The sequence below is a fragment of the Perna viridis genome, chromosome 13 (assembly GCF_037379345.1).
Source record: "Perna viridis isolate PV_CMFRI_1.1 ecotype Kerala chromosome 13, ASM3737934v1, whole genome shotgun sequence".
In the NCBI taxonomy this organism is placed as follows: Eukaryota; Metazoa; Mollusca; class Bivalvia; order Mytilida; family Mytilidae; genus Perna; species Perna viridis.
This window is the reverse complement of record NC_142457.1, coordinates 34476889-34488253: the sequence shown is the minus strand read 5'-3', so window position 1 is coordinate 34488253 and position 11365 is coordinate 34476889. Positions and strand designations below refer to the sequence as shown.

Here is an 11365-nt window from a genome sequence, read left to right as displayed (position 1 = left end):
TTGGATAAAACAACTCCATGTCTTATATCCATACGGAATAAATAAATAATAATAAAAAAAAAAACATTAAGTACTTCCGTGCTTATTTTAGTTTATTTTCTCTTTCTAGTTGAAATTTTTATAAAGTTCAAGATCATCTCAAATTTGGATTTCAATATTATATTTTCCACAATATAATTTCAATACGTCACAGGATTACGCCTAGCTCTGAGAAGGTCATTGACTGAAAATTTTCCTCGTTTATGTTCTTTTATAACATTTTTATCGGTGTCGTTGTACAATCTTTTAGATTTTAGTTCGGTGGGTGCATCGAATTCTTAAAAGAAAGCTATCCCTTTTCCCGGGTTGACTGTGAGGCTAGTAAGAGTTTTTGATGGTATTTTTAAATTATGTATAAAGGTATAAACCTGCTGATCCTCACAATATATAAATAACACCTAGTATGGCAAAGTTTTCTTTTACTTATAAATGCATGCTTGATCGCACATGTGTATTGTACATGAACATAATACATGTATATACACATTACGTTATAAGCACATAGTCATGAAAGATTCTGGCTATGTTGCTTTTTGAACTTGATTGAACTCTATCTTCAAATGAATCCTACCGCTAACCGGATCAAATGATTAACAGAAATGTACGCTTTCTCGGATCGATAATGATGTTTACCTTCGCATGAATGATTAGGACTGCCTGTGTGTCTATTGTTTGTATACTATACATTTTTACATAAGATAAATATATGTTGGTATTAACGACTTAATAACCTCAGGCAGAAGTAACTACTTATGAGTGTGTGAACCCACTGACGGGGAAACCATTTTACACTCGAATAACTACCTCCAGCTAGTATCAACAGAATCTCAGGGAGCTAAATGTATTTATAGATGTAATGAATGTGGTAAATGGTTTATTAGTTGTTTACTTATTAACGTTGACGTTTTCTGTCTACGGACAACAATGCCCGGATCCCGTGTGTCATGACGAATGGGACGTCGATGTCTTCCCCGACCCCCGGAAGGAAAGTGGACTGTGTGGTCGGGGCTGCGATGCTTCATATGTGTGTGATCCGTGTCAAGTTCTTAGTAGCCAGGAAGGTAAGCCTTCTAAATGTGTAAGGGGGTCGGGTATTTTTTTTTATGGTGAAAAAAGGGGAAGCAGTTTTTTTTTCTTTTATTTTGTAGAAGGAGGTGGTAAATTGTTAATATTTGAAGAATTTTATAATTTTTTAAGCTTTGTTATTTATATTCTTATGAATGGAATGGGATATCAACAAAGTTCCACCATAAATATGAGGGGGGGGGGTAAACAAAATTCAGATACACTGTTTAAATGTCTACCCCTCCCGGATTAAGGTAAAAACTAATACAATATAAGTCCATAAATACACTGCAACTAACAATTTCCTATGGCGAAGAATGAAGGATTACCTGTACATGTATATTTTTGTCACGAAAAGGAAATATTGGTCAAATTGATGTGCTTTTAATGCATGCGCCGCTTTTTACCGAAAACAACAGTACAGATACCGGGGCTTAAACCTGGCCCCTCCGTTCTTAGTATGGCTAGTATGTACCTGTACATCCGTTGTAAGAAGAGTCACGAAGATACATGTACATTGTAAATTATATACATGTATAATATAAATAATACAAATGAATAAAGATTTATTCATAACTTGTACACATGATTGTACTGTAACATATAACGTTCGGAGTCATGTCTTATATAAGGTCACATTCAGGGGTCATTGACCTTAAATTCTCAAAATTCGATAGCCTGCTATCCCTCTAAATATATATACTGTATAGTAAACGCACACTTTTTAGTGAATGTTTTAAAAGTTTGTTGTATTTATAAAGAAGTTAAGGTAGTAATGAATAATTCAATTCGGATGTAGCTAGGACTAGTGTTCAGGTTTATGAAATGTTGCACGATTGAGCACAACTCTACGGTGTCGTTTATAAAAGCGAAATTTAGGGGAAATTCAACCAGGATTAGTAATGAAAAAGAATAGAAATCATGGATAACGACCAGACAAAGAAAATAAACATGCAGAGCAAAGAACATGAAATAACCACAATAACACGAAAGTAGAAACAAATGTAAATGAGCAACCCGGACTCCATAAAAAACTGGGAGCATGGACCAGGTGTACCTGTATGACGTCGGGATTAAGACACTCTTACATGTACATGTAAATTTCTATAAAGTTGGTAATTATTTGTTAATAGTTTAAAGACCTTTGAGACACAGTATATAAACATACGAGACTCTTGAACTACATGTTGAATTGTTTCTGATGCAACTACATATGGTGTTTTCTTGTAAACCAGTTGGCCCGATGGTAAAATGTACGAAGAGGGCGTGGACGGCGGGGGGAGGGTCATGTAGACCCTTATTGTTAACGATGGGGTAAGTCGATGAGCATCCTCTATAAACACTTCTGCGAGGAAAATTATTTTGTTCCACCGAAGCGCTACCTCGCAGAAGTGTATATTGAGCATGCCTACCAACTTACCACACAAGGGTCTATTTGATATATTTTTGCACTGTTTGTTTGTCTTTCATTAATATAATTAGTATTCTTGCAGCCGGGGAGATAGATAAAATGATAGAGAGTGTTCCAGCGCATGAAACTATTTGTAAGGGGAATACAGACGACTACATCTTAGCGGTCGCCATTGTCAACAAAATGGAGATTACATCCGGGTATATATAAGTTAAAATATATTTTAGTACCATTTTATTAAACTACCGGTACTTGTAGCGGTAGTATAGCTGAATTAAAGCTTCGGTGAAGACGGTAACATGCACGTGCAAGTTAGCGGGGTTTATAATTTCATCGTCCGGAAGTGATATGTCACGGAAAGAATGTAAAAAATAACAATAAGAGTCCCAAATAATTATTTTAAAAACTTTAACGATTTCTTTAACGTCTAAAAATCATCGAACATCACGTTGCTATGGATATCGTCCCTTTTGCTTTTGTCCCAAACTCAATTCCAAAGACAAACAATATAGTCCAATATTAAAACACGAAAAATTTGCCTGGATGGACCAATGTATATGCGGTTACAAAAACACAATGGTGATATATATTTTAATGATAATAACTAATATAGTTTTATGATAATCTTGTTTTAAATAAAAAAAAAAACGTTAACGTTCTCTACATGCTGATTAGGTACTACAAATGCACGTGCCTACAACTATTTGCCATTTACAGTGACACCTTTTATGGAGCAGACATTGCCTGTATCATTGAATACCGTACTTTTACTCTCTGAGCAATATTCGTAAGAGTGGTCAGGGAACCCCTTAAGCACAAAGAAATACCCATCAAAGTGTTAATACATTTTTTAAGATATTGATAGGTCAACTTCAGTTGACATACACTATGGAAAATTTGTGGGAAAATTCTCCCGTACTTTTTCCCTAATTAAGGTGTGTTTCATGAAATTATGAAAAGAAAAGTAAGGTTACAAGGCAAAACATATTTATCCTGTGAAATAGATGAAACAGAGGAGACTCAGTCCGAAAATCTAAAAAAAAAAATGGCTGAACATGAGCAGCGAACCTACTTAAACATACATCTGGCACGAGACCGCAATTAATTTTCAAGTGCATTTCAATATACACATATGAGCAGATTAAAGAAATTCCACCGGCGCAAACTGAATAAAACTTCTCTGGCCTAAAGATATGTACAAACAGGATTTTTTATATAAATTGTAGAAAATTTTACCATCATTTTCTGAAATTAATACATATAATTCGGAGATGGGGTAAACATGACAAATGAACTGAGTTAAAAGTCCTAAATTTTAACCTTCTTCCACTGAACCAAATCACAACTTTTAGTCAGAATTGATTAATGAAAAAAAATCCCATGTAATTTTAACTTATTTTCTACCAATTAGAGGCAAAACTTCAGCAAATAAGTTTCCAGTAAAAATATGAAAAAATGTGGAAGGTACCTACTACCAAAGTTGGAACTATATTCGTATACAACGAAAACCAAGGGGAATTAATTGTGTTCTCGTACCATCTACTCGTTCCCTGTTCATTTTCTGTTTGCTTTCTTTGGAATAAATGCACCCTCTGTTTAATCAGACGCGGTCGGTTTTTGAGTTCGCTTCGACATCACGTGACACCCATGATAACGTAACCGATGAAGATTACAACCATGCATTTCATTGGACAAACGTGATAGCAACCGTTAGGTTCAAGGCTTTATTAAGGCATTGGTGTCCGGAATATTCTCAATTACGTTTATATATTGCAATATGAATAATCTTTTATACATGTATATTGAATAATTGGAAATAGCTAAACTGAAAAAAACGAAACGCAGTGGTCACGCAGTTCTCCAAATAAAATCTAATCAGATTTTGAATAATCAAAGGGAGAAAATGCGTTGGTTCTCTTTTTTAAAGATCATAGTACTTGTTAGTACACTGAGGTATATATTTTTTTATGTTCATGTATCCTGGTTCCAATACACATAACACTACATATTGTTTCACGGCACTAAGGTAAACTTTGTTGTTTATGTATTTTTATTACTAGGATATTTAACGATGTATCTTGATTTTGGGATTTATTTTTATGTTTATTTGTTTTTAGGACCAAGAGGTCGAACGCCAGGTATTTTGCCAGGACGTTAAGATATAGATGGGATTACGGACTATATTGTTATAATGAAGTTGTGATATTTTTATCAAAGGAAGATAGACAGGTATACGTTATTGAAATCTTCCAAAAACCCAATCACTTACTTTTATACAATGTATCACTCCGCTAAATAACTTAGGATTTATAACATCCTGGAAATGCGAAATGGCCGTTGGGCACAGCGTTTTTTAGATTTTCAAAGGAATGTGTTTTGGTAAATTGTATGACAGAGCAATCAACTCCGCTGACTTAATTACAACATCCTAAAACAACGTATCAATCCGCTATATTTATAAGTGAAGTGTACAGGGTGAGACATATTTCACAAAGCACGCATGTGCACTTCCGATTAAAATGGGTGTAGTTTTTCCATGTATTGTTCTAATGTACATGTAGTATATAAACGATTGGAAAACTAGTACATGTTAGACCAAATTATATGTAATCTCCCCATCAACAATCCTGGATTTGCCCCTACATGTACATGTACCGACCTGGTGTTTGTAAACTAAAGTGCTGGAATCTGTAAGAATCAGGCAAAATTGAAAAATAAGGAATCATGCTCAGAAAAAAAAAATGAATCCTGCTCAGAAAAATAATGAATCATGCTCAGAATAATAATAAATCATGCTCAGAAAAATAATGAATCATGATCAGAAAAATAATGAATCATGCTCAGAAAAAAAAACACAAACTATTTGACACTGTGGGCACTTAGTTCATAGTCTATCGAACTGACGAATTTACGGGTTTTTTTTTTCGTCTTTATTGAAGTTAGAAGTATCACAGGATGCAGAAAAACGAGTTCAAAGTTTCAATAGAATAAGAGTAAGACATGTGTTATCTTCCTTTAATGATTAAATTGCAGTGAATTTCAAACAATTTATACCTAGAACTACTAATACATAAAAAAATTATTTCCGAAGACATTTTGAATCAAATTTCATAGAAAGACTTTTGCTTTTTTTTCACCGAAATTCACCAACTGTCTGATTTCACAAAATTATGTATATGTACATACACTTCTCGGATTGGGACCTTCGTAAATGTAAGTAAGTGTTAATAACATGAGTTTAAATATGGTTTCTGCTGATTTATCATTTTTCCATAAAACCCTGCGAATATACATGTATACATGTAGGTACAAATGTATGACATTGTGTATATAGTTTACTGTATGGCATACAATCACCTGTGAGTGTGTGGTTAGAAAGTTTATGAGTGTGTGGTTATGAAGTTACGACGTTAGAACATCTTGCTTTGTCTTATTCTACAGGTCTACACATCGCCCGGGAGTATAGCGAATGAGGTACTGACTTCTGAATGTATACAGGAGATATACGAAGAAGCTAGAGACAAATATCTGAAGTCAAATCAGTACGGGGCGGGCATAAAATATATAATTGGAGAGTACAAGTAAGGCAAACAAAATATATATCTATTCACTGCTACCCTACATAATCTAGTTTTTTTATGGCCACTTTAGCTTGAACACCGTTAAAGTGTGGATTGCTTCCCGTTTGAATGTAAAATATTTAAAAAAAAAAAACAATATAATTTCCATACCGGGTTTCGCCTCAGTCTCCAGATAACAGCTGTGTTATTTTAAAACAGTTTCAAACATGATATGTTTCATACTGCATAGAGAGTGGTGACGAAATCCACAGAAAATTTCATGATGTACGTACACGTACAAATGTATACTGTTTCTACCTTTTTTGCAGGAGAGTATTCAAGGATGGCAAGTGCAAAGACTACACAGGGATGATTGTTGGCATAATATTCGGATCTTTGGGAGGCGTTGCTTTCCTCCTGACATGTGGGTACTGCTGTTGTTGTCGAGGCAAAAATTGTAATGGTACTGGAGGATCGAGCAGCAGCTCAGGATGGGGCGGAGGGTGGTTCGACGGAGGCGGGGGTGGAGGAGGTGGTGGGGGCGGTGGGGGCGGTGGGGGTGATTTTTAATATCACTGGGAGGCAGGTTCTATTTTAACGACGGCAGGAATAGAGGGAAGGGGTTAAGTTTACTTGGAAATGGAAAACATTTGGGTTTTATGTTTCTATTTTTAACTCAAAAACAAATCAAAGAATGTGTAGATATCATTGCCTGTGCACCACAAAACTGAAAGATACTTAAGTTTTAGATTATTCTTGATTTCCGTGATTTCCATAATGCAAAGTTTTATTATTCAATGGCTTCCCATACAGTTAAGATTATTCCCAGACTTTGTGTTTTGTAGCACGGGGGACTGTACGAATACTATTGGCTGAGACTCTGATAAGTGATGACTGTAATATTTGACAAGTGAAGGGTGGGCATATTACATGTAACATGTATTGCAATCTACGGGTTTATTTATTATTAAGTGAGAATTAAGGATGCAAGTTTTCTGAAATCTGGGATCGGGTGGGGTTCTGCTATTAACGTTTTACTTTATGGCAACTTTTTACCCATTTTCAATTTTCTTTATTGTTTCTAGTGCCTTATATAACTATTTTGTATGTTTTTTTTATATTTTTTTTTATAATATTTGACATCGTATTAACGAGAGATCTTCGTGTCCTCCCGTTCGTCAGAGTGTTGTCGAAAGTACACTTTATGTAATCAACAATACACTGAGTCATGATAAACCGTCAAAGATCCAATAATGCTAAAACATATACTTCATTTACTTTCCAACTTACATGTACATGTACGATGTATGCCCCGTTTCACTCCAAAACTTTGGGGAATGCTGGGGTAGCATTCTGTGATCATTTTATCATCTACCTCTTGTTTTGAAATATTATATACTGCGTAATCTGTCAAAACCGATCCCTTTTTCATTTCTTCGATATAAATTGATTCAGTACATGAGTACTTTGATTTACTTTTAAAAAAAACTGGTTAAGTTAAAACACGTGTTTTGTTTATTTAGGTTTAAAATACATTTAAATCACAGGAACTTCGTCCGACTAGAATAGGACTGCTTGTTTGATAGTTGTAGGCAACCCCCCTTGTTTAAATTGATTAAAAGGGACTTCTGAAAGTGGTTTAGACAGGTTTTTGGACTTTCATGGTTCGGTTTATACAGGTTTTTGGATGCTTCATGGTAATGTTTAGACAGGTTTTTGGACGTGTAGTGGTTCGGTTTAGTCAAGTTTTTGGATGTTTCAGGGTTCGGTTCAGACAGATGTCACTTTATTAGATTATTATTTTATGTAAATATCATATTAGTTGTTACAAGTACATGGCAAAACAGTTTTGTTGATATGTATTTTAGACTACAAGTATAGTGGCGGACCCAGAGATGTTGAAAGGGGGTCCAGAGGTGTTCTAGAAAAAAAGGGGATTCCAGGCTGGATCCGCCAGTGTTATGTATGCTTGGTTACATATTACAATGTACTACCTTTACATGTATTTTTATAGAAATATGATATATTTTAAAGATGTATAATTCAACAATCATAGTTCATTCAAAAAACAGTTGTTTTTATTCAGTATAGTGTTGTCAGTTAATCGTACAGACTACGGTTCATCATATAAGTAATATCCAATTCGTATATTTGTAATTTTATCTGTAAAACAATTTCGGGTTCGGTGAAAAATGCCTTGTTTTCTCACAACCGGAAGTAAGTTTTTTTTTATAATGTCCGATCATACACATCATTTGTTTAGCAATCTCCGAACATCTGACGTTCAAAATTAACTCTACTGACCCTATTGTTGTAAGCTGACGAGGATGCTCAATATACACTTCCGGGAGGTAGGGAAGTTTACCCTGAACTTGACTATTGATGAGCAACTCGACGGGTGTTTCTAGAAAAGCAGAGGACACTTACCCTACCGGTGCACCTGGCCCATGCTCCCAGTTTTTAGTGGAGTCCGAGTTGTTCATTTACTTTTGTTACTTTGTGTGTATGATTTTAGTTACTGTATGTTCTTTGTTGTGTATGTCTGTTTTCCATGTCTGGTCTTTGTCCCTGGATTACATTCTTTTGATTATAACCTTGGTTCCCTTGATTATTCCTTTGCAGAAGCATTTATTGAGCATGCCTCATGCAACCTTAACGACTATCCTAAAACTGGTACAAAAGGGTCTATATACTACAGACTCATTTGAAGCAGGTGAGACATCACTCTCAAAAGATGCAAGAATGTCATGGGAAAGTGACAAATAAGTATAGTACTTTTATGGGGAGCATTACTTCTGGGATATCAAATATTCTTTTTACTAAAGAAAATTAAAATAAAAAACAAAACAAATAAGAAATAATACAAAATATCAGTATGGTTTGGAACATTAAACTTCAGCAAATGTGTTGCCAAGATTCACAAAAAGAGCGATATAGAACAAGAAGTCTTTGCGATATTTAGCCGAAAAGAGACCACGTCACCTCACAGGGCTATATTCCTGAACAATCAATAGTGAGCGCTTTCTAAACAACCTTGTTTAAACAAAACACTTCTGTATTTCCTTTTCTTTGTTTATTTACACCTGTCCAAATTTAAATCAAAGGGAATAAAAAGATATTCTGAATATTTACAATTTTATCGGTAAAACTGTTTCGGGTTCGGTGAAGAATGCCTAGTTCTACCACAACCGGAACTTATTTTTTTTAATAACGTCTGTGTTGTCCGATCAAATAACATCATTTAATTGCTTGTTTAGCAGGTGTTTTTACTACATTTCAAAGCTTCTATAGATCGAGATGTAACGTTTTGATTTGACAAAAGTTTCTCAAGTAGTCAATATGAAAAAAACATAGATGAATTTCTATGCTTTTAAGTGCGAGTTTTGCTCGCTTAATATTTATATTAATGTATGTTACGTAAACTATTATTTTCACTTTGTGATAAATTTATTTATACAATGTAGCGTTAATAAAATTTAATGTTACTTCATGTTTATTTTATTTATTTTTTTTTTTGCTTAACAATAAATAGGAATTATTCAAGCTTTAGGAGATGGGATTTTAACATTTGTAGTGGCAGCACAAGCATTATATTACTTTCCTCATGCGTCTTACCCAGACATGAATCTTTACGAGCAATTCGATGAGTGCTTCTAGAACAGCAGAGGACGCTAAGATGTACGCTATTATAACTCGTTGGGTGTTTTTGTAAAAGCAGAGGACGCGTACCCTACCGGTGCATCTGCTCCATGCACCCAGTTTTTAATGGAGTCCGGGATGTTTATTTGTTGTTCTTTGACATTTATGTCTATTTTTTACCTTTGGATTAACATGTATGTTCTTGTTATTACCAATCGAAACCTTGAATTTATTTCGTGTTACACGATCATTTCTTCATACTAATTCTTATCATTGTGACTGATTATAGAACAAGCCCTAGATATATTTGTTCAAAACTTTTCCATTGTGTCAGATGAAAATGCCAGTAATTGAAGTCCTTCATACGTTATAAAGTGTATTAGAAAGGATGCGCGTAACGGGATGTCTACAGCGTATATATATGCCAAACACAAAGCGGATCTATTTTGCACGGTATAATTGAACTTGGTGTGCGATAAATAGAGTCTGTAAAACACTTAATTCCTGTTCGCAGATCAAATGCACCACACATCTAAAAATCTTTCCAACCCAAACAACCAACTATAAAATGATATGAACTTCATTTAACCTTCACGCATTCTTTGGAGTACTTCGCTGTGTGGTATATGTGCACCTAGAGGCAATTTATGTTTTCATTTTTGTGTAAAATCCGCCATCTTTGGGAAAACCACCGGGTAGGGTGACGAACATTGCCATTGGGTGTTAAACGAGTGCGTTGCCATACGATCAAATAACATGTAGTATGGAATCTTGTTTACCGAATTGATGGATTTTGCATTTATTATTTAAGTTTTTTACTGTAGCTCTTACGTCGGTTTTTTTTTCTCCCATGGGATATCTTGTGTTAAAATACAACGATAGTCATAGAGAGTGTATGCCTTACGTATTCACTTTGTGCATTTATCTTCTGTGCAGTATGAATGAAAAACCTTAATGACTAAAAAAGAGAGATTTATTGTATCATTTTGGGATGTTATTGAAGTTTTCAATCTTTTGTTGCTTTGAAATTAAATCACTTTGAAAATTCACTGATCAACCACAAATGTAAAACAATGAGATAGATAAATAGAATATTCAAAGACACTCTGACTATAAATATACTGCTTAAGAATATAAACTTAAAATGCTATATGTGCAGTACTATTTTCATAGTATTTTAATAAATTATAAAAATTCTAATGAAAGTCTAAATTCAGGTTCATAATCAGCTTTTCAACTTACTTGGATTAATTTTCATTGCAAGCATCCTTAAAGCAGTTATCTTGTAGAGCACATAAGTAACATTCAATGTAAAGTCCAACATGCTGGGGGTAAGATTAATCAAAATTGATTCAGTGTTTTGGGGGAAAGCTGTAGTTGAACTTTCAAAAAATGTAACAAGTGTATGTTGGTGGTGCAAAGAGAAGAGCTTTAAAAACAATGGTTCAGCTCAACTATAATTTTAGAATCGGGCTTGACAAACTCTATTTGCAACTGAATATTCATACAATAAACAGATTTGTTTTGGGCTTAACCATATTGCATAAGCATTTGCATATAAAAAGAGATATCTCCCGATAGCAAGTAAAAATAATTTTTACCAGAGCTTAACATCTAGCTAGAGTTTGTTTATCTTTCCTCAGACATAGTT

The 11365-nt window shown here is 34.4% G+C and overlaps 1 protein-coding gene across 1 annotated transcript; it reads left to right on the top strand.

Annotated features, from left to right (window-relative positions):
* Positions 1 to 471: 471 nt before the first annotated feature.
* On the top strand, positions 472 to 6645 carry LOC148600584 (uncharacterized). The gene is made up of 6 exons (XM_088558235.1): positions 472 to 1100; positions 2598 to 2715; positions 4633 to 4744; positions 5455 to 5508; positions 5957 to 6096; positions 6405 to 6645. Exons 1-6 carry the CDS (start codon positions 896 to 898, stop codon positions 6643 to 6645), a joined length of 870 nt encoding a protein of 289 aa, XP_088414361.1. The 5' UTR covers positions 472 to 895.
* The last annotated feature ends 4720 nt before the right edge of the window (positions 6646 to 11365 follow it).

What these genes read in the sequence shown, in the direction of transcription:
- LOC148600584 (XM_088558235.1), top strand. Translation starts at nt 896, where the DNA reads ATGAATGTGGTAAATGGTTTATTAGTTGTTTACTTATTAACGTTGACG. An exon ending in AGTTCTTAGTAGCCAGGAAG is followed by an intron (nt 1,101 to 2,597) that starts GTAAGCCTTCTA and finishes GTATTCTTGCAG; the next exon opens with CCGGGGAGATAGATAAAATG. An exon ending in AAAATGGAGATTACATCCGG is followed by an intron (nt 2,716 to 4,632) that starts GTATATATAAGT and finishes ATTTGTTTTTAG; the next exon opens with GACCAAGAGGTCGAACGCCA.